Source organism: Pseudorasbora parva, chromosome 4 (genome assembly GCF_024679245.1).
Source record: "Pseudorasbora parva isolate DD20220531a chromosome 4, ASM2467924v1, whole genome shotgun sequence".
Taxonomy (NCBI): Eukaryota; Metazoa; Chordata; class Actinopteri; order Cypriniformes; family Gobionidae; genus Pseudorasbora; species Pseudorasbora parva.
In genome coordinates this window covers 15,066,157-15,089,345 of record NC_090175.1, presented here as the reverse complement: position 1 = coordinate 15,089,345, position 23,189 = coordinate 15,066,157, and the positions used below count along the sequence as shown (strand labels likewise).

Below are 23,189 nucleotides of genomic sequence, written 5' to 3'. Positions count from 1 at the left end.
GTGTTTATGTTTTTTTTTTTTTTTTTCAAATCTGTTTTGAAAATCATTTATGAACTTGGAAAATAAAGAGTATTATTATTTTGGTACTGGATAATTTGAACTGAAGAGCCTCATAAATTAATAGACTTATTAATAAACTTTGCGCGCTCAGACAGCAACAGGTCAGCTCATGCCCGCCAGTCAACAATTTCAAAAGAAGTTAACGTTAGAAGACGAAGACTACTGGTAAGTAAATAAGTCAAAAAATATTTTTTAGTAAAAGACGACACGGAATTATGTGTCGTGACGTGCTACAGGCCGGTTTACTACACCAGTAGAATACAATTCTGAAATTATGGTTTCTAGTTTTGGTGTGCCACCCCAAGATTTTAAGTGGCCCCATCTGGCCACCCCTATGAAAAATTTCTGGAGGCGCCACTGCTGATCGGCTAAAAGTAGACGTTCTAGTCGGCGACATCAACATTGCCAGCTATGGGCCTGTATTCAGCAACGTCATGATGACTTGTTCGCTGTGAGTATTCACACTTGACTTTGTTATTTAAACTACATAATTTGAACTCGAAAACCACCAACCTGACCCAAACCAGCCCAAATTGTGTCTACCCGCCTAAGCCCGTTTTTACTAAGCTCCGTCAAACGGAGTAACGTAGGTCTGATCACCAATCTGATCACCAAACAAATGTAGGCTATGGGTGTAAATACTTTGCAGATTGCTAAAGTTGATTTCAGGTGATTTATTCCTTTAAACATAATGATTTTAGTATAAGAATACATATTTGACTAGTAGGCCTATATAACGAACAAGCTTATGAGGTAAACCTGACTGTGGAGCATAACATAAGGGCTTAGGCACAACTGTTCTGCGTAGCTTTCTAGAAGAAGTGCTTGCTATATTTTTAGGCAATGTACTTGACCACAGAGTTGTAGTATTTGAAGATATGTGTGACATTAATTGTTTGTAAACCCTGTCATAACAGGAAGGATGATTGGGGAAATAAAGCAAAATACACACACATTTTTGTCCATTAGGGGGCAGCCTTAAGCAGGCTTTGACCATCTTGTCAAATGACAAAATCCAGATGGAAATGTGTGTTCACAGTGGGTCTCAGAAACATGTACTCTTAACCATGAGAGGAGATCTTCATCCTCCTCTCAGCTTTAGAGAAAATCATCAAAGAAACCTTTCATCCTTCATTGGCACACTCTGATCTCAGGCACATCAAGTCCTGCTACCATTCACCTTTAACGTCTGATTCAGGGTCAGGCTGCCATCATTCCTACTGTATCATTTAAGTCTTAATTTTGAATTAATTCTTGGTCAGATGCTGTGAGTTAGTGATCACTTTATAGGCAGTCCAGTTAAAGCATTTGACATTGTTTTGTATTACAGAGTTGTAAAATGATATGCACTGGAATCAACTAATCAAGTAAATTAATTATATTTGAACAAAGAGGCCACAGAATAGACACAACAGTCGCTGAAATGCATCTGCAAAGTTTATTGACACAGTCATCTTTGACTCAGACAAAACAAAGCTTCGTAAACTGATCACAGACATTAAAAAATAAAAAAAATCCAAACATGGGTTTGAGTCAAAAATTGAATGCCACAATAAGCCGAGCCATTTCTCGTGACTAAATCACTACTGACCTCATGGACTCTATGAATCAATGATTCATTTAACACAGCCCTTAAATGAACCCTGGGAAAGGGGAATCATCATACCTTTTTTGATTCAGTATTAGTTTGGTCCCACTGTTCACCAATGGGTAATGAGTGAACGAAACACGCTGGTCGTAAATGCCAAACAGGAGACAACAATTACTAGGATAAAGAAAAGCAATTCTTATCTTTTTTATTTAAACATATATAATACGATAAAAAAAATCTTCTGTTGTCATCACTATTGAAAAAATATTCAGATTTGATCAGTATCATTTAAGGTTGGGGTGATAATTTATGCAATCCCTGATCCCATTTCTGGTTACTTCACAAAACATCAATACTTTTTTTTTTTTCTTTCTGAAACAGAATTATTGACCAATGTGTGAATATGGCTGTTTTCATTATATCTAGCTTTGATTAAAAAATAATTTCATAGGAGGAAAGCTAAATAAGATTCAGATTCAACACATCATACTCTACACGCGGTAAATAAAGTACATTACAGGGTCGACAACAATCAAAAGCAAATCCAACGGTGGCGCGTCGGTAAGGACTGTATGTCCTTTGTAGGTCCTCGGAAAACAAGGTGTGAGTAGCGCAAATGGAAAAAAATACTCCCATTTTATAGCGATTCAATACAAGCATTAAATGATAGAAGTGTGGGGTAAGATTAGTACACTTATTCATTTTATCCAAATATCAACATAAAGATGACTGAAAAAAAAAAAAAAAAAAACTTTTAGAAAGTGATTGAAACACAAAGATTGCCCTTATATTACAACCTAAACTGTGCAAAAGACATCATTGGATAAAACTAGGATGAAAGGAAAAATCAATTTGGGGGAATATTGATGATCTTATAAAGTGACTGAAATTTACAGAAAAAGTGCCAGGTTTGTTTAATAAAACCTTTGCAAAAAAAAGTTTTCCAAAAATCTAAACTGAGATCTCAACAGAAATATTACGCCTTTAGGACATTGTCAAGTTCAGATCAGTAAAATTTCACCATAAATAGAACAAAATATATTGCCAATGAAAACATAAAACACCTGATATCAAAGGGAGTGTACATAATCTTTAGTTTATCCTGTCCCCAACAAAAAGTTGGTTCTGATTGTTTACTGCTAAGCCCCTGATTTGTGTATTGTTCAGTATAGCTTGAATACTTGAAAAACCGGCACAAAATTCAAGAAATACATTGCTGTATAAACCACAGAGGATTGACAAGCAAACTATACAATCATAAATTTCGGTCCAATAATTCAAAAAGAGAAAAAAACAACAAAAAAACAAAGCGCTATAGAAACACCTCAGATACAGCTATTCTAATAGGTTCATCTAATTAACATAAATTAACATTCAAAAGTGAATCACCACTTCAAACAATAGAGTAAATCTTAAGAGAATATCCTGTCGAGAGCGACAGGGTATTTTCTCGACACGGTGTTAGCATTGCCTGTAGGAGAGCTGGCTAATACTAATAGCAGCATGAATTTAAGCACCAGTCGTCACGATTGCTTTACACAAGCTAACTGGCTTATGAACAATATTAACCTGCAGTCCATTGTAGTTCACTGATATTTCACTTGAGCTGCTATCCACACATACACGCAAATGTACATTATTGTGTCCTCTTTTGCTAATTAGCCATAGATAGCAAAATGTGAAACAAAAAAAACACTAGTCTGTTCCAGCATTTCAAGTGGATCATGGAATAAATGACATTTCGTAGGAGATATGGAATCAAAAATCAAAACTGCTGTTACCACATTTCTAAATAATTTAAGATCATTAACTCTTTCCCCACCATTGACAGAATTTTCCGTTATTTATAACACAACGATTCCCCGCCATAGAGTGGTGCAGGTATGACATCCCTTTGTAGGCCAAAACACGAAGCAAGTTAGCGTTTTAGCACTTCCTGTTCCATCACCCCGAAGTCGATGGGTTTTTTGAATGGGATTTTGTTTAGATGGCTGAAATAAGGTCTGTGGTGAACACAAGCTCAAGACATTTTCACGCTTTATTCTACGACATAAAATACATCAGTATTACCCACTCGTAATTTTTTGAAACTGTAACTTTTCTTGAAAAGGAGGTTGCTAACAAGTGGCTAAATACAGAGGCTGTCCAGGAGATTTAACGTCATCACACTGAAAAGGTAAGCTCAGTCCGCTTTTACAGCCTCATTATGCTCATAATTGTGCTCTTATAAAGTAGTCTAACTCAAAAGTCCTGAGAAAATGTTTTGAGATAACTGAAAGAGCGGTGGGGAGCTACTAGCGACCGTGGTGTAGTTCATTTATAGCCAACCTTTAGCTTTTTTTTTTTTTTACTTCTGACGACTGCATTTAGGCTTCAAAATTCATAAAAGTTGTGTTAATTATCTTGATGGACAAAACATGTAAGTATCATAAACTGATCACAGGGCTCACATAATCCAAAAGCCTATGGGAAAATCCTATTGAGTTTCTGAGGGAACGTCCGGTTGGCCAACATAGTGACATCATACCTGCACCACTCCATTAACGGAATTTTCCACCTTTCTGCGTTTTCACTGTTGTATGATAGGGGGCGCTATTGTGCATCTTCTGAAAGTGTAGAGAATCTCCAGGTCAAAACAGCCACACAAAAAAGAGCAGAAACGGTAGTCTTTGTCAAAACAATTAAACTTCCCCACATTCAAGTGTTGATAAAAAAAGAATGCATGAAGCTAGAATATTTAGTTTTTTTTTAATGCGAAGGCTTTTAAAAAATGCTGGAGGGGAACGAGTTAAGAAGTTTTGCATAAAGAAAATAAGCCTATTATAAGGCGTTTAATATTTTTTTGCGACTTGTGTGACTTGACAGGTTTCGTGCCATTCATCTATGCGGTTCACCTTCAAGCATAGAGGTTCTTCAGATATCAGGTTCAAAGTGAACCTCATATTAAAATTTAAAATTCACCTCTCAGTGACAACCCTAGATGTCCTCCTGTTTCCTAGAACATACCCAGTCAACTATATCTTACAGCAGCAGGACTTTCTGTAAATTAATTATCCTTCATAACCCCAAGAAATGTTTGGACACAGTTTTGTCAAGGTCCAAAAGATATGACTGCTTTCAAATTTTACTGCATGAATGTGGCCTCGAAGGGGGAATCTTAATATTTTTGACCCTGCTTTTTTCTTTCTCAGCACCAGCAGGGACACTGAGTCAGCCTTATGGCTTTTTTCACCTTTTCTCCAAACATATTCCATTTCAATCAATTTGTTATTTCATCAGTGGTCTGCGCTCCGCTCACTACGATCCCCACACACACCCTTTTTGGCCTACAGAAACTGTCGGCTGTGGGGGGCTGGGAGAAATATGGATTAACTGTGCAAATCAAATATCCTCTGACCACAAATGACTCTTTCATTGGTTAATGCCTCAAGGCTGTTTTCCTTCTTCGTAGATTTTGCTCTCCATGGCAACATCGCAATTGCTTTTGCAGAAAACCCAAAGCTTGCGTGTTCGGATCGACAGTCAAGAACAAGTTCACAGTAAATCAAGGTTTGATTAGGCCAACATGTTTTGGGGTCGTGAAGCGAGGTGCTCTGTTCAAACCGCACTTCTCTATGGCAATTACGTTTCTCAGCACCGTTGAATGAATTAAAATATCCAATATTAGTGTTCTTTGTTCAGAAATGAGTCGTTATATAACAATCTGCCACATGACTCATTGGTTAGCCATTCCTGTGTATTGTTATAACAAATTATTTCTCTTTATTTCCACCACAACATCCTGCTTGTTGAACACACGCACAATCGAAATTATAGCAGACCGTTAGCTGATTTTACCTGCTACCTACCAAAGCTTCAGATTACATTACGAAACACATGATCAAATAGTCATCATCAATGCACAAAAGCCTCCAGATCAACTCACTTCAGAGCACATAATAAGGACAAGCTGTCGGTTACACAACTAGCATGAAATGGTGAGGTATGAAAAAAAGCACTGTACCTTTATATCTGTATTCCTATCTCTGTCTCAGCCCAGCACAGACAAAAATTGTGAAACACTGAGACATTTTTGTACGAATTTCATCAGTGAAAGTGCCTTAGCTGGCCTGACTAGCTCTGAGGACCGCAGAAAAAAAAAAAAAATGAGAGACTGTATCACTCTATTGAATATGATTCCAGCTTTAAAGATATTCAGCGATGCTATGAATGAGATTACTGCAGTTTGTTATAGCTCACCGAAAGGGTGAAAGAAATGGGAGATGTGCAACCTTGAATATCTCCTGGTTCGCCTGAAATGTCCTGAATTTGATGAGATACTGTCTTACATCAGTTGAAAAGCCAGATGCTCCTGAGGATCAGCAACATCACTGGTAACCATAGCAACAGAGACTTGAGCATGAAATACAGAAGACCTTCGCGAATGGATGCCTGAGCCTTGTAGGTTCAAGGGTTCAAAAGTCATCGCCGTTGGAACGGAGACCCATGCAGTGCCAGAGAAAGTCCCTGAACTGTGACACCAACCCTCTCTTGAAACAGAGATCTATTAGAGATCTTTAATGGCCCTTATGTGACTTGGGTTTGGGGGGGTATGGGGGCCCCCCTAAGTGCTCCGGTAAGTCTTTATTATGTCTTTGATAGCTCTCCTACAGATAGGACAGCTAGCATTGGCCATTTTTTTGAGGCGGAGGCCACAGGTGTAGCAGAGACACATGTGTCCGCAGGCGTAGATGACGGTGTCCACTGTGTTTTCATAGCAGATTGAACACTCGTCCGGCCATGTGCCTGAGGCAGAAGGGAAAGTGGGTGATTTGGGGAGACTGATGGGCGAGTTGGGGGTCGTTCCTGGGTGACAGAGAAAGAATTGATTACCATTTATAATTATAGTAGGTCCTCCCTCAAGGTAATTAGTTCACGTGAGGCTTTCAAGCCATAAAATTAGTCTATATGAATTGCACTATATTCCAAGTCTTCTGAAGCTATAAGAAGGCGTTGTGTGAGAAAAAGACCAAAATACAATGCATTTTTAAATTATTTTAAATTCATATGCCAAAAATTGTATCAGTTGATAACGAAAATGTACAAATTTGCTTTTCCAGGAAACCCTGAAACATGAGAAACATGAAAAAAAACCATGCTGACCTTCAGTAGAGCTGCAGTAAGCAGCAGAACAGCCGCGCTCATTTAAGCTGGGCTCTGGGCTTCCACCACACAGGCCTGATGGTGAGAGGGGCGAGGCAGAGGGCGATCCAGGGCTGGACGGGTCACGAGTATCGCCCAGGAAAGTGGAGCCTGAATTTGCATATAGAAGATATGAACAGGTGACATACGTTTTAAAATAATTCCTTTCAGTTCCACAAATAATTGATTCTGCACACAAGAACAATTTTATTTTATGACAGAAAAATTCCACACTTCACTTATTAGGCCCCGTCCACACGAAGCCAGCACTTTCTCAATCCGATCTTTTTTCCCCCCCTCGTTTCAAGAAATATCTGTGTCCACATGAGATTACCGAAACTGACTAAAAACGATGTAGTTTGCATGCCAGGCCAGTGTGTGGCGCTATAATTCTGCCACAGAAATACACTAAAAACAGAGAAGAAGAGTTGTGGTTAGCGGGGGTATCTACAACTTTCCCGAACTCTGACCTTTCCCATGATCGCTATGGCAACGTAGAACACGCCGGTAACGAACTTCCGGTTTACATTAGTCTGTACCAAGCCTGCAGTCTCCCTCTCATTTACTGAAGCTTTCGCGCCTCGATCGCCCTCCGGTGACCGGTCCCAGTATAGCCGCCCCTCTGTGATTTCTAATGACCTTTCCCATGATCGCTATGGCAACGTAGAACACGCCGGTAACGAACTTCCGGTTTACATTAGTCTGTACCAAGCCTGCAGTCTCCCTCTCATTTACTGAAGCTTTCGCGCCTCGATCGCCCTCCGGTGACCGGTCCCAGTATAGCCGCCCCTCTGTGATTTCTAATGGACGCGGGGCAAACTAAATAATAAAATTACACTTCAAAAAATTTCCCCCAAAGTTAGTTTTTGTCACTGAAGGCAGTTATCATCACGATGATTTCATTTCAGGTGTTCGTTTTAAAAATACGTTTAGTTTGAGTTAGTTATTTGATGCTATAAAAACGGGGGGTGTGACGTCATGATTGACAGCTGAGACTGACGGCTTCTCTGAGTGAAGTTGTCACTGAGGCACTAACGGACTTTTTTCGAAATTTTTGGGAGCAGATTAGAGCTTTAGCTTTAATTTCTACATTTCCATAACTGTTTATTTCACACCAACATAATTAATTGTTCTGCATCTGCGAGAGTGTGGGCGGGCTTTTGATATCGCCACTGTACTTCCTGCTCTACTTCCTGCGCTCTACTGCGCAACTCCGGTCCCGAAATCGCTACTGCGCAGACTCGGTCCCAAGATGTCCGCGCCATGCAAGGCCGCCTGAAAGCTTCAAATCTGGCAAGCGGAAACGGATGATGTCGAGTCGTCCATATTTTTTTACGGTCTATGGTCTGTACTGTTATCAGCTAAACGCTTGGTTGTATTATGAGGATTCAGGAGTAGACTTTTACAACAACGCTTCAGGCAAAATGATCACATGTCCCAGATGGTCGCATGGATCTGACTATCTTACAAGAACTTACTAATATCTGTAGCACTAAGCGATTCACCCGAGTTATGCTTGCACACATTTTGCCACTGTGTGGTAGGCTTGGCTGTTCCTATGATCCACACAAGAGTTACCTTCCGTCCATGGAAGGTAAATTTTATTTTATTATAAATAAAGGTTTATTTGTTTCTTGTTATTTATTTTGTTAGATATTTCCACTTTGCGGGAGTCCCGCAAAATAATTTTATTTTCCCGCGACACGCAAACAATAATATCTTGCCGCCCGCATCCGCATTCACCCATGAAATATTATCCCGCGCCGCACTTGGTTGTGCTGGGTCCCGCGGGAGTGCGTGTCGCTACACATTAAATCTGTAAATTATTGAAAACAATAAACATACCCCTTGCAAAAAATTATACAGTTGTACTGCAGTATTTTGAATAGGTTAAACTAGTATATAAACTCAATAATTACATTTACAGCAATGAAATGTTAATTTTTATTACAATGCACTTAAATTAATTGAAGTTCATGCATCTATTTTCATGTTGATTTAAAAAAAAGTCTACTGACAATGTCTGACATGATTTCAACAATTACAAATATTAAAATATAAATAATACTTCTACATCACAATTCTTGAGTTTATTTGAAGCTCGTTGGGCATTGAATGGAGTGCGTAGGGTGCTAGGCAACATGTCAAACGGGTCCGTTTATGTTGCACGGTTTATGGAAGCAAGGTTTCGGAGGTGTGAGACCCAGGCGCTCATCGCTCATTAACCCCGACGAGAGCAGCCTTAACTCGGCTCGTCCTTCTGACGACTGCCGCGGCCTGGCAGAAGCCCCTCCCATGACGCAAATTCGCATCTGTTGTGTAGTGAATGAAGCGAATGGATTCAAAATGTTCACGCGTCCAAGGTCGCGCGAATAGCGCTATTTATTCTCGTCACTCGTGTCTGGTGTGAGCAACATAACTGTTGTGTGCGCTAAACCGGAACTGAGATACCGTCAACCGGAAGTATTGAGTGTCATGGCGACGCCCACTAACACTTGCAGGAAAGTTGTGGATAGCAGTGGTCCGAGGTGAGTCAAAATCTCACAATAAAATAACAATAAATACATTTGCTACTTAACAGATGTGTTTTATTAATGCCTACACCTAAATGCCCCAACCCAAAACATACCCTTACAATAATGCAGATACGTTAATTAAATGATGCGATATTGATGTGCGCATGCCCAGTGCCCGTAGTTTTATCCCTTAACTCTTTCACCGTGCTGGACGTAGTGTGATGACATCACCGTTTCAGAAAATATATGGATTCGCTGTACACACGAAGACGGAAGATGATCGTTTTCAGATTTTACCACTTTGGGACCCGGTTTCAGATAATATTGGATTCATGCTTCTAAAACGCCGGATCCGTGTGGACGAAACGCTGATACGGTACAAAATGTATACGTATACAGCTAAACACGTCTCCGTGTGGACGGGGCCTTAGACTTTCCCCTGAAGTCGTAATTGTTGCAACCCTGTACTTTTAAATCCACGACCTGCACTGTCTGACTCGCGGATCTTGTGTAAAACTAATTGAAAAACAAAAAGTGTATTATTTGTTTGTGTAACATACATCACACAGTACATGAGCAGTGGGTTAAGTGCCTGGTTGAGGAAACCGTATGTTCTCTTCTGCTCACCAAGGCTGCATTTAAGTTATTAGAAATACAAAACGAGCTGTAATATTGTGAAATATTATTAAAATATAGTTTTAATAATATTTATAACTGTTTTCTATTTGAATATGTTTTAAAATGTAATTTATTCCTGTGATGCAAAGCTGAATTTTGAGCATTATTACTCCAGTCTTCAGTGTCACATGATCCTTCAGAAATCATGCTAATATGACGATTTACTGCTCAGGAAAAATGTATGATTATTATCAATGTTGAAACAGTTGTGTAACATTTTTAAAAGGATTCTTTGATGAATAGAAAGTTTAAAAGAAGAGTATTTATCTGAAATAAAAACCTTTTGTAACATTGTACTACCATTTAAATGTTTTGGTCGTTAAGAATTTGTATTTATTTTATTTTTGGGGGGAAAGAACTTGAATAAAGAAATGAATACATTTATTTAGCAGGGCTCCATTGAATTTATCTAGTGACAGTATACACATTTATAATGTTGCAAAAGCTTTATATTTCAGATAAATGCTGTTCTTTCAACATTCATAATAATCTTAAATGTTTTTTGAGCAGTAAATCATCATATTAGAATGATTTCTGAAGGATCATGATGTGACACTGGAGTAATAATGCTCAAAATTCAGCTGTGCATCACAGGAATAAAGGACATTTTAAAATATATTCAAATAGAAAAAGTTATTTTATATTTTAATAATATTTCACAACATTACAGCTTTTTTTGTATTTCTAATAATATAAATACAGCATTGGTGAGCAAAAAAGACTTCTTTAAAAACATAAAAAAATCTTACCATTCTAAAACTTTTGACTGGTAGTAGTGTATATCAGAAACTTATCAAAGAAGCTGTTATTGTAACTGTCACCCTCTTCGCAGAACTTCGCATTGCATACTGTATCACTGCACTGTTGCTGTATATGTTGGTGTTTGTTTTCCTAATCTCAGCACATTGTTCTGGCTGTTTGAGCTCAGGACGGATCTGAAGCGGAGACCTTTAAAGATCATGCTGCCCTGAGATTAATTAACAGATCTGACACCCAGGCGACGAATAGAGAAGCCACCTCGCTTTTTAACTAGCAGACCTAATCTATACAGCTTTAATAGAATAGAACAGCAATTCTCTCACTGACCGAATCATTTGGAGCGGTTATTGACTTATTCGCTGAACCGCCAATAAATTCAGCCTATTTATTGATTGGTTGTTCATATAACAAACATATTGGGTTTCATATAAAATGGTACTTTAATATGAAGAAACCATTAAAATCTGTTGATGTTTTAGAATATGGTGTATATAATATGATGGATCATGATTATTGGAGGGGTGATGGTCATTAAAAAGAATAATTCAGTACCAAATTCAATTTCCATTAAATTGAACTGACCTCATTTCTAGTATGCTGGATCTTCTGATATATATGTGTGCATATGAGGGGGAGAATTGGCTGAAACTAAGCTGACCTAAAACCCTTGAATACACACTCTCTGAAGTTACTTATATATATATGTATATATGTGTGTGTGTGTGTTTGTGTACTGTGCATACTCTGGATGAGATCTATGATGGTATTAGAGTTAATAATATTAGGAGTCAGTGGGATTCCCCAAGGTTCGGTCCTAGGTCCATCGGTGGTGTGATTTATACGTGTTTTCTTTGCTCACATCCTTGCATACAGTAAATGCAATTCCTACAGTGTGATCCTCTATTAAGATGGAGTCAGGGTGAGGGGTTATATATGAGATGGGTCCACTGAGCGTGATCCTTTGTGAGCTTGACATGCCATTCCACCTTCCTGTCATTCCACACATAGACGCATCATAAATCCCCTTCACCAGGCCTCAGCAACTGGCCCTGGATCATAAGGGCCAGGCCTCTTCAAGAGCATCTCTACTAGATTAACAGAGACACAAGAACAGCTGAGTCTCTCTTACCTTTATCCATAGAGGGAGACACTCCAAAAAAACCTATTAGAGAAAGTCAGCCCTCTCTAAAGCCCTTTGCCATGTGTAAAATGAGCACTGTGTCAACATGGCAGAAAGTATTTTCTATATTTTGAATACCAAAGAGGCACTGGCTAAACCAGCTTGCGTGTATAAACAGTCGCATCGTTCATCTGTTAAATAGTTCAGTGTATGCTTAAGTTGTGAGCTGCCTAGGTCTTCATATATGTCCTACATCAGGGGTTGAACTGAAATGAATGGGGGCAGTGGACTGCATTTACTATAAAATGTTCAGACCTTAATTAAATGCACTTTTATTCAGGTTCACATATTCACATTGATTTCAGAACAAGTTTATTTTATTTATACTTTCATACTACCGTTCAAAATGTTGAGATTTTTACTTCTTTTGAAAGAAGAATTGCATACGCATTGCTCACCAATGCTGCAGGTCTCTCTCTCTATTTTGCTTTTGATTTATGTTATGTTATGCTCTGGCAAGACAAGAGCATAACAGACAAGAATGACTTTCCCTTTCTCTTTCTTTACACCAATCAGATATAGGGCCCTATTTTAACGATCTGAGTGCATGGTCTGAAGCGCTTGCCATAGGTGGACTTAGGGTGTGTCCGAATCCACTTTTACTAGTTTAACAATGGAAAAAACTGTTGGCTCACCTGGCACATTGTCTAAAAGGGTTGTGCTTAGTCTCTTAATGACTCATGGGTGTATTTTTGGCATAACGTGCAACAAACCAATCAGAGTGTCCTCTCCCATTCCATTTAAAATGGGAATATGAGCACCTGCCTATTGGTGCATATCACTAACACACACTTTAAATAACACAAAAAATACTGTGCAATTGACCAGGTTTTTGTTGGTTTCAGTAGCCTCAAAATAGCAACATGCTAACAATGTGCCTGAACACGCCTCGTTTTCAGAGCAGCACGCCCATGGGCGAACAGATGGGCGCTGGACGTGAAAATGATAACAGCTGAAACTAGCAAAAAACACTTGCGTTGTGCCTGGCGTCACATTGCGCCGGGTGTGTGATAGGGCCTATAGGGCTGTGAGCTCTTGTGAACTCTTACTTACATCATAGATTGAGTGATCAATCAAGAAGAAAACGTGTTTGTTATTGTGCCTATTATATTGTGTTTGTGCATTTAATTTATTAGCATTAGATTTGATTACTGTGCTTGCAGGGCAGTGGAATCTAACAGACAGTAACCTGTACGCACACTAACAGTCATTATTTGCAGAAATGGTCTTCTTTGGATTTATTTGCTTTCTGAATTGTGTGGCCTTAACAATATATCAAATATATAAATGTATCTTTACTAGACAGCTCTCTGGTATACTTAATACTTCTTGATCCGCCATAATATTAACCATAGTTTTATAATAACCACTGTATATTGGCAACACAGCGGTTGACACTTTTCAATCTCTAGTTTCCTTTCACTGTTTCATTTTTTTTTTCAATTACAGTCACTAATTGATGGCATTTTGCAATTAAAATGATCATCTACTTGTAGATTAGTAATGATATGGATTCATATTTTAAATCTTTTTTTTTTTTTTTTACACGGAACCAACTTCTAAAACCTAATCTTAAATCCAAAATATTATTTTGCAGCCATGTAAGCTCTTGTATTTCTTTCAGATTTTCTCATATTTCATGTCTTTTATTCTAGATTCCTGCTGCCGTTACTGTTGAATAAGCACAATGAGACGATTTTCTAACAACAATGACGTTTTGAACCTTGATTCTTGAAAGAACAAAAACATTATGCTAAGAGGGGAAGTCGTAACGCGAAATGGAGTGATGTAAACGAGAGAAATGTTCTCAAATGAATGCTCTCAAATGAAGTGTGAATCGCCCACTCTCCTCTTCACTTTCTCATTTCCTTTCCTTCACTGCATGCTAATGAGATGGGGTGAGTGCGTTGGTGCAGCGTTTGGAGGGAGGGGAATGTGCTTCCAGCGACGGACATCTTGGAAAGTGCATGCAAAGCTAACGGAGGTCACATCCCTCCCACTCATTCTACTGTGATACTTCCCGTCTTGAGCTGTGCTTGTGACTATAGAGTACTTTATTTAGTTTAGTTTACTGAGCGTGTATCAGTCACAGGTGTGTGGGTGAGACCTGGAGCACTGTCTGGTGTTCTGAAAGGTGCTTCTGAATTATTTATCAACAAAACTGAAGTGATTCAAATCAAATGAACAAATTTGAAATGAAATTTAAATAAATCTGTAAACACCTACAATCAGGGGGGTAGCTACATGATGGCTGCTTTTCTGTTTAAATAACTCTTGAAATCTTTAGTCCAACTGAAATCACACCTGTATGTTTTGTGGAAGTCGGACTAACACATTTATATGATGCAATGCATTATAATAAATCTTGCATGCTTACCTAGAATCCTCAGCTGTGTGACAGCCCCATGCAGCCCAAAGAACATCCAGAGTGGTCGTGAGTTGTCCACACACACCTGCATCCCCACATTGGTGCCATTATGACTCAGAATTACTTCCCCTTCCTGTGTGACCAGGAATCCCAGTATATCGCCACTCTGCAGAGCAGTAGGCACCCTGCACACCGCCCAGAATTCCTTACGGTCTACCAGTGCTTCAGGATTGTATGGGAGGTCGCTCGGGCGAAGCACTGCGGGGTCACATGATGTCACGCCGTATGAAAGAGATCCAGATCGGGCAGGGCTGGACTTGATGACTTTGATGAAGATGGTTTCGCCAATTCGCAGAGGACGATCCGTGAAGACCAGTGTGCGTTCTTCGCGGTTGTGCTCGGATCGAGCCACGGTCTGCTCGTTAAGGGTTTTGATGTGGGCACCTCGGAGCTGGTGGAAACGTAAATCGCATTCCAAGGTGTGAGGAAGCAATGATGACTGCTGGGAGTTCATGGAATTTTGTGGAATGGGACAGGCAACGGGAGCGGGAGGGAGTCGAAGCCTTGCGTCATCTTGTTGCAGGTTAAGATCGCAAAGGCTGACGGACAGGCGGGACGTGTCTACTTCACGGCGTAAAGAGGTGGATCCACGTACTGTGGTGAAGGATCGTGGGCGGAGAAGGTCTGGAGGGACGACTTCACTGTCTGTGGGACAGAGGTGAGATGCACAGATTAGCTATTTGTCTTATACAGTGGCTTTACTTAATGGTTGAACCTAGATAATTGACAAACATTGGCCAGTTAATAAGCCTGGATGATATCACAGTAAATATATCCTCCTAAAAAAGAAATATGAAAAAATTAAACCAGCCTAAAATTGTTCCGAAGTGGTCCCCTGTGTCTAAATGTATACACTGATTTGGCATAACATTGTGACCTGTGGTGTTAGAGGTTGGGATATATTAGGCAGCAAGTTAACATTTTGTCCTCAAAGTTGATGTGTTAGAAGCAGGAAAAATGGTCAAGTGTAAGGATTTGAGTAAGCTTGACAGGGGCCAAAATTTTGATGGCTAGACATCTACTGTGATCAGTATCTATCAAAAGTGGCTCATTGATGATCAAGCATCTATGGGATGTGTTGAACAAACAAGTCCAATCCATGGAAGCCCCACCTTGCAACTCACAGGACTTAAAGAATTTACTGCTAACATCTTGGTGCAAAATACCACAGCACAGCTTCAGGGGTCTAGTGGAGTCCATGCAGCAAAAGGGGAACCAACACAATATTAGGTCATAAAGTTATACCTGATCATTTGGTGCATATTTATTTTTCTTTCTTTAAGATAGTTAATATAACATTTTTTTTTTCTCGATATGTTTACAACTTATTGGGGCCCCTGGCTGATTACTACGGCCCCCCTAGTGGGCCCCAGCCCCTTGGTTGAGATTTTTAGAGGGTTTTTTGCATAGTAAAGATTTTAGGCTTTTAGCTATTACCAAAAATACATAAAAAGCTTTAAAAAAACCTTGAGTCCTTGTTACTGTTCACATCTCTGGACAGTTAGCGTACATTTGATGCGTTACTATTTTACAAAAGAGCTAACGTTGTTTCCAAAATGTCTGCCAGGGAGTGTCTCTTTACATGCTTTACCATATTTACAGTTACTTAACCGGCTACCAGGAATAGAACTTTATAGTAATGTAATAGTAGGCTAGCAGAGTACAGCAATCACAACATACCCACTGCTCCTCACCCGCCTGCCTAAAATAGCATGAAATATGAATGAAATGCTGCGCTAGCAACATGCTATGCGTCCACCACATTTAATTCCCCATTCCTAGTAGCCTAAAATAGCATATTACAGTAGTTTAGAAGTAGACTAGCTTAGCTTATCATAGCTCAGCACTTGAACAAGCTGAAGACTGCCGTGCCTCCTTTTGTAACAGATAGCCCCGCTGGAGTGTGGTCTGTATTTAGACCTCATCTGCGCATTCGAAGACACTCAGACCCCAGACAAAAATATTAGCACTAAAATTGGCTGCTGGTGCTAATTAGCTTGTTAAAATTAGCCACTTCACCATACCATTAATAACTTGTTTTAAGAGAGGGAAAACCATAGACCGTAGAAAACCATAGTAAAATAAATGGACAGAGCGTTCCCATAGACTTCAACGGCAGAAAGTGAGGTCAATTAGAAGCACTGACTTCCTAATGGCTGAGCTACGCGCAGGCTCAGACTGAGCTTGACGACGTAGATGTGACGTAAGCAACCTGTCTGACAGCTGTAAGTCTTCTACTAGTAGTCGAAAGTAAAATCTGAATCACGTTTAAATGTTTTGTCCCGTTGCTTTTGGCTCACTATTGGCTTCTCCCCATTCTTCTCCTTTGACTTTATCAGACTTTGTCTCCACGTCCCCCGACTGTCTCATAGACAGTAAAAGATTGCCTGCGAGCGTCTCCTCAGGTCTATACTGTAATTTCTCAACTGTGCGACAGAGTCGCGTTGGTTATGATGCAATCGTTAAAAAAAAAATTTAACCAGCAGCCATATAACCAGCAGCCATATCACCCTGTAGCCCAAGACTGGTTTCCCACTGAAGCTAAGCAGGGCTGAGCCTGGTCAGTACCTAGATGGGAGACCAAATGCGAAAACCAGGCAGCTGCTGGTAGAGGTGTTAGTGAGGCCAGCAGGGGGCGCTCACCCTGTGGTCTGTGTGGGTCCTAACACCCCAGTATAGTGATGGGGACACTATACTGACAAAGAGCACCGTCCTTCGGATGAGACGTTAAACCGAGGTCCTGACTCTCTGTGGTCGTTAAAAATCCCAGGATGTCCTTCGATAAAGAGTAGGGGGGTAACCCCGGCATCCTGGCCAAATTTGCCCACTGGCCTCTGTCCATCATGGCCTCCTAATAATCCCCATATCCTGATTGGCTTAATCACTCGGTCTCCTCTCCACCAATCAGCTGGTGTGTGGTGAGCGTTCTGGCGCAATATGGCTGCCGTCGCATCATCCAGGTGGATGCTGCACATTGGTGGTGGTTGAGGAGATTCCCCCCTTCCATGTAAAGCGCTTTGAGTGCCTAGAAAAGCGCTATATAAATGTAATGAATTATTATTATTATTATTATTATTATTATTTTTACAAAAACAGCTACTATGGGGCGATAGATACAAGGTAATGGAGCCTTTTATGCATTGTCGTGTTTCTTTATAAATAAACATTGGACAAATGGAGTCTTTAAACGCCTCAGATGTAAAGTATTTCACTGTCAAAGTGACTCAAATGAATGGGAGTCAATGGGATGCTAACAGCAGGTGATGGCTTGGTTAGCAATGGGTGGAACGCTTTCCGAGTGCTAGATTACCCCCTTGGTGAAAAATTATTTAACCTACTCAGCATTTTGAATGTATAGCTTATATCAGCATCGGAAATTTGCTTTTTTTTGTGACAAAGCAAAGTATTTGTTAGCTTTTCTGCCAGCATTTTTTCACCTAACCATATTTAAAGGGTTACTTCACCGCTTTTTCATATTAAACTATGTTATTCCCTTAACTAAAACGAGTTGATACATACCTCTCTCGTCTCAGTGCGTGCACTTAATCGCTCTGACGCACGGTGACGATCTGATAGCATTTAGCCTAGCCCACTAAGCCCAGTTCATTCACTATGGAACCAAACAGAGATCAAGTTAGAAGTACCAAACACCTCCACGTTTCCCCTATTTAAATACAGTTACACGAATAGTTGAACGATCAAGTATGGTGACAAAATAAAACGTGGTACTTCTCTAATCGGATTAAAAAGGAGAACTATAATGTATGGCGCAATAGCACTTCTGAGAGTACTTTGGCTCGGCGCAGTAAAAAGTCCCGGCCGAAACATCTTTCCTCACACCTCCGCCTCACTCTCTCATTTCTGTCAATAGGGAGATGTGAGGGAAGATGTTTCGGCCGGGACTTTTTACTGCGCCGAGCGGAAGTACTCTCAGAAGTGCTATTGCGCCATACATTATAGTTCTCCTTTTTAACCGATTAGAAACGCACCACGTTTTATTTTGTCACCATACTTGATCGTTCAACTATTTGTTTAACTGTATTTAAATAGGGGAAATGTGGAGGTGTTTGGTACTTCTAATTTGATCTCTGTTTGGTTCCATAGTGAATGAACTGGGCTTAGTGGGCTAAGCTAAATGCTATCAGATCGTCACCGCACGTCAGAGAGATTAAGTGCACGCACTGAGATGAGAGAGGTATGAATCAACTCGTTTTAGTTAAGGGAATAACATTGTTCAATATGAAAAGGCAGTTAAGTATCCCTTTAAATACTTTCATAAATGTTAAAGGGGTAGTTCACCCAGAAATTCTGTCATTATTTACTTACCCTCATGTTGTTCCAAACCTGTATGAGTTTCTTTGTTCTGCTGAACACAAAAGATATTTGGAAGAATGTTTTTAACAAAGCAGATAGAACAACCATTCACTACCATAGTATTTTTTCCCTACTATGGTAGTCAAAGGTTCTATCTGCTTAGTTACAAACATTCTCCCAAATATCTTCTTTTGTGTTCAGCAGAACAAAGAAACTCATACAGGTTTGGAACAACATGAGGTTGAGTAAATGATGACAGAATTTTCATTTTTGGCTGAACTATCCCTTTAATTGTGTCATTCTACCCAGTAAAATATATGTTTATAAAGTGTATTGCGAATAAATTACATCCTCACAGAATTTTTGATGAAACAGAGATGGAAGTGACTTGAAGATGAAAAAAAGGTAAGGGTCAAGAAGTGTGACCGAGGAAGATAAAAGGAACGTGAGAGGCCTTACTTCCAGAGGGCTTCTCTCTCCTTCTGCCTATATTTCTCTTCCTGTGTCTGCTTCTATATATCGACAGTGACCCACAGAGACTGTTGATTAGCTCTAGTATCAGATAAAACCTCTTAGACCTAGCTTCTCTCTCTCTCTCTCTCTCTCTCTCTCTCTCTCTCTCTCTCTCTCTCTCTCTCTCTCTCTCTCTCTCGCTCTCGCTCTCTCTCTCTCTCGCTCTCTCGCTCTCTCTCTATGAGTGGCTCAGCAAACAAGAGCAAAAGAGACAGATCAAGAAAGAACGGTTCTCAAACCCTCTATATTTAGCTCTATAAGGAATTAACTCATTTCCATCAGGATGAAAGATGGATAGTGATTGACTTAGAGATTAATCCCTAATATGCAAGGCTACTCTACAAACAGAATGAAGCAATATCTGTGGCACAATTGACTTTCTATCTTTCAGGGAAAATAAAGGACTTTTGTTGCTGTTCTTATTAGAAACATGCAATATGCAATACCTTGTTAAATAATGCCATACGCGATACAATATTGCTTTGTGTGTAAAATCGATTAAATTGTATTAAACAATTATTTAAAAACTGAGAACGAGACCATTAATGTGTCAACATTCTTTCAGGGAAAAGAAAGCATCGCTACAACTTCTGAAAGTGACCACCAATATAATTATGACAATATAATGGAAACAAATTATATATAAACAAACAAAAAATGTAAAGCAAATGTTTAAATATCAAAAACTCTTTGCTTGACTTGATAATAAATAGTTATATCATCCTAAAAAATGAATATAAATAACATCCAGGCAAACAAATTCACATGAACTAGGGGTGGACAACTTACTTAATGACGACTAAAACGCACACTTTTAACAATGTTTAAGTAGCCTATTAAAATCATTCATATATTGCATGCCGTTGCGATATGTACTTTTGCAATATTTTGATCATTTCAATATATTGTGCAGTTCTTATGTTAGTGTTCATCGTCCTTTTTAACACAGGTCCTTTTTTGTTAAGTATTAGCTCTGTCTTGGATATTTATATTTATATTTGGATATTAAAGCTACACTGTGTGATATTTTCTCCCATCTAGTGGTGAAAAGGTATATGACCATCCAGTGAATAATTGTTTCTGCTCCTCTCAATTTCGATTTCGTTTCAACTCCTACGGTGGCCGATTTAGTCATGGCTTTCAGTTCGACCTCTTCGGTGAGTGTTGCGTCAACTCAAGTGATGAGGTAATTTTTGAAAACTATTATAATTTGCAGTTATTTAATTTACCAAATGATCTATGATCAAGTTAATCTATGTAAAATGAATAATAGAACTGAATAATAACCAGTTCATTGCTAACATCAGCTATCAGGTTCCCAGACGAATGCAAGCTCTTAGTAAAGTAACTTTTATCAGTGCTATCATTATTCTGTATATTGTACAACACCACTAGCGTAAGGCAAACAAATTATAATGCAATTAAAATATTAATCCCATGTTATCCGTCATAGAACACGGATTTATGTTATAAGGTAAACAATACTTTTTCATCATTGACGCGAGGAAAACTATCCTAGACGTCGTTCTAGTGTTATGCACAGCACACCATGATATAATTAACCAAGCAACAATAAAACTTCCAATATACACAAATAGGCTGAATTAATATTACCTGTCGAGAAGAAAGCAGGCAACGTCGGCGTTCTTTTTAAAATCGTTGCTCCTCATGAGCTCTTTCCATCTTGGAAAGGCCACTCCAGTATTTACTTTTGTCTTGTTGATTTGCCTGTCGCGTTGCCGTCTTAATTCTCTTTTCCGCTTCCTTGGCGACTCTGATACATATCCCGCAATGTTACTAGGTCCCCGACCGGGGTCGAATTCGGTAATCAATTCCGGGACGTGGTTGCTTTCACACAGAAGGCGACCCGGCAACGTTCCGGGAATATTGCGGGTCCGACGTGCAGTGTGAAAGGGGCTTAAGAGTGATGATCCTCCATCATCATATAGCAGCCTCAAGCAATCCTCCTCTTCACATGCGACACAGTGCCATCGAGTGTAAAAACGCGAAAAGCGAAGCTTGAATTTACGGGTATGTCCCTCTTTGGCTGATGTACTTTCAAGATGGAGGAGCAACATGGCGACCGCCATCCGAACCCTCAACACTTATGTATTTTCAATGGTATATTATAAAATTATGAGAATGCATTATTACTTAAAAGAAGTAAATATACATTAATGAGCACATATATTTTTGAAAGAACTAAGTGATTTTAGCTAAGAATAAACTAAAAAAGTTACACAGTGTAGCTTTAAGTTTTCTGTTTAGCAGCTCTCTGAATCTCAAAATCCCGGCTCTCAAATGATTCTCAGATATTAGATTAATCTGTGATGAATAAATCTTTGATTTTGCACACAGAATATCTGCCTAATCTGTATGTTTTGAAATTCATTGAACTGCTGCATGAAGTGCTCTGAACTGCAAATCAGTGTCCCAAAATAGGACTTTTTCATTTTCATTATTGATCCTTTAAAGAATTTTCTGGAAGCTTCAAAGTTCTCAAGTGTGGTAGTCCGTGCTAATTAGTGAAATATTAAACACTTCTAAGGAGAGCATGGGGACGGCCCAGGGGCACTAACTGAAGCACAATTACAAAATTACTAATGTCATTTATGGGAAAGAAGACAAAGAAAAATCACTGGAGATAATAAAGACATCATTAAAATGAGAGCTTCCTTGCCTCTCTTGAGTTAAAGCATAATTTACCCAATAACTAAAATTAAAATGATTTACTTGCATCTATGTTGATCTAGTTGTATGGTTCCTTTTCTGCAGCTGAGATGTGTTTTGAATAATGGTCAAGAAGATGCTCTCTCTCATTCAGCAAAATGTAATCAGGCGTTGTCAAGCTCTTTGCCTTATGCTGCAGCTCTCAAATCTGATTCTCGATTGTACATATTTAAACTTGCTGCATAAAAGTAATTGGCATTAAAGGGTTAGTTCACCCAAAAAAGATCGGTTATGTTATTCTAAACCCAAAGACACTCGTTCATCTTTGAAACACAAATTCAAATATTTTTGATGAAATCAAGAGCTTTATTGTGACGCCTCCAAAGACTGAACACCAGGCCAGCACTGTTCATATGAGCACGACGATGCAGGAGCTAGCCAATAAGGAGTCGCCGTTCTGACGTAGAACCCGGAAGCGCTACAGCGTGAGCAATAACGTCGCAGTCTCTATAGGGGCTTTCGCACTGGAGGCACCTTTTCATAGTTCCTAGTAGGGGTTGAACGACTTCCGGATTTTTTTTTTAAGTCAACATTTATGTGATGAAAGGCAAGTCGACGTCGACTTGCCTTTCACTGATGGCATTATTAATGAACAAACAATCCTGAACCGTGAGCCTTGGCAGGACAGCTATGGCATATGACACAGCACTGCAAGGTTATTTCTCCTACAGAACAGCTTTTGTTTATTATTTCTTTTGTCTTTGGGTTGTTGTTTTTCTCACAGATGTTTGCTCTTTCTGAATCAGATATATATAGATAGCACAATGAAGATTACATGTATATGAATGCATTAGTGAGAAAGCGATTGCATTTGAATTAATTCTACCTGCCAGTGTCTCTCTCTACTCATAGTGAAGCTGTGAGTTTTAGTTTCAGTTTCTAAGCTATTTTATTGATAAATCACAGAACAGTGTTGATGATACATTTCTGCGCTACTGAATGGTTTTGAGTGAGGCACGCGCGATCTCCGCGTGATGTGTGAGCTATGTGTATGTATTACAATGCAGCAGGCATTTGCTTAGAATGGTGATTAATTTATGTGTGCGAGAAGTGTGCAGTCTTCCGATCAATTTTGAGCATCCAGATGGTATAATCAAACATGTCTTGTGGAGAGCTCTCTGAGCATGCATTTATTTGTCATTTTGAACTGTTGGAAACAGAGCCTGCATGTTAAGAAATGGCTTATCCTCTTGCGCCCTCTATAGGCCAGTGATAGTCGACGTTAAGTTTAAAGCGTCA

The 23,189-nt window shown here is 39.4% G+C and overlaps 1 protein-coding gene across 2 annotated transcripts in view; it reads right to left on the bottom strand.

The window, feature by feature from the left end:
* Positions 1-1,479: 1,479 nt before the first annotated feature.
* The window catches only part of neurl1aa (neuralized E3 ubiquitin protein ligase 1Aa), a 100,362-nt gene continuing 78,652 nt past the window's right edge, over positions 1,480-23,189 (bottom strand). For both annotated transcript variants that reach the window (XM_067441005.1, XM_067441006.1), the window contains exons 4-6: positions 14,343-15,038; positions 6,794-6,943; positions 1,480-6,496 (exon numbers count right to left, since the gene is read on the bottom strand). In XM_067441005.1, coding sequence (XP_067297106.1) covers positions 6,255-6,496; positions 6,794-6,943; positions 14,343-15,038 — 1,088 coding nt within the window. In that variant the 3' untranslated portion in view covers positions 1,480-6,254. The remainder of the gene's footprint in view (positions 6,497-6,793; positions 6,944-14,342; positions 15,039-23,189) is intronic.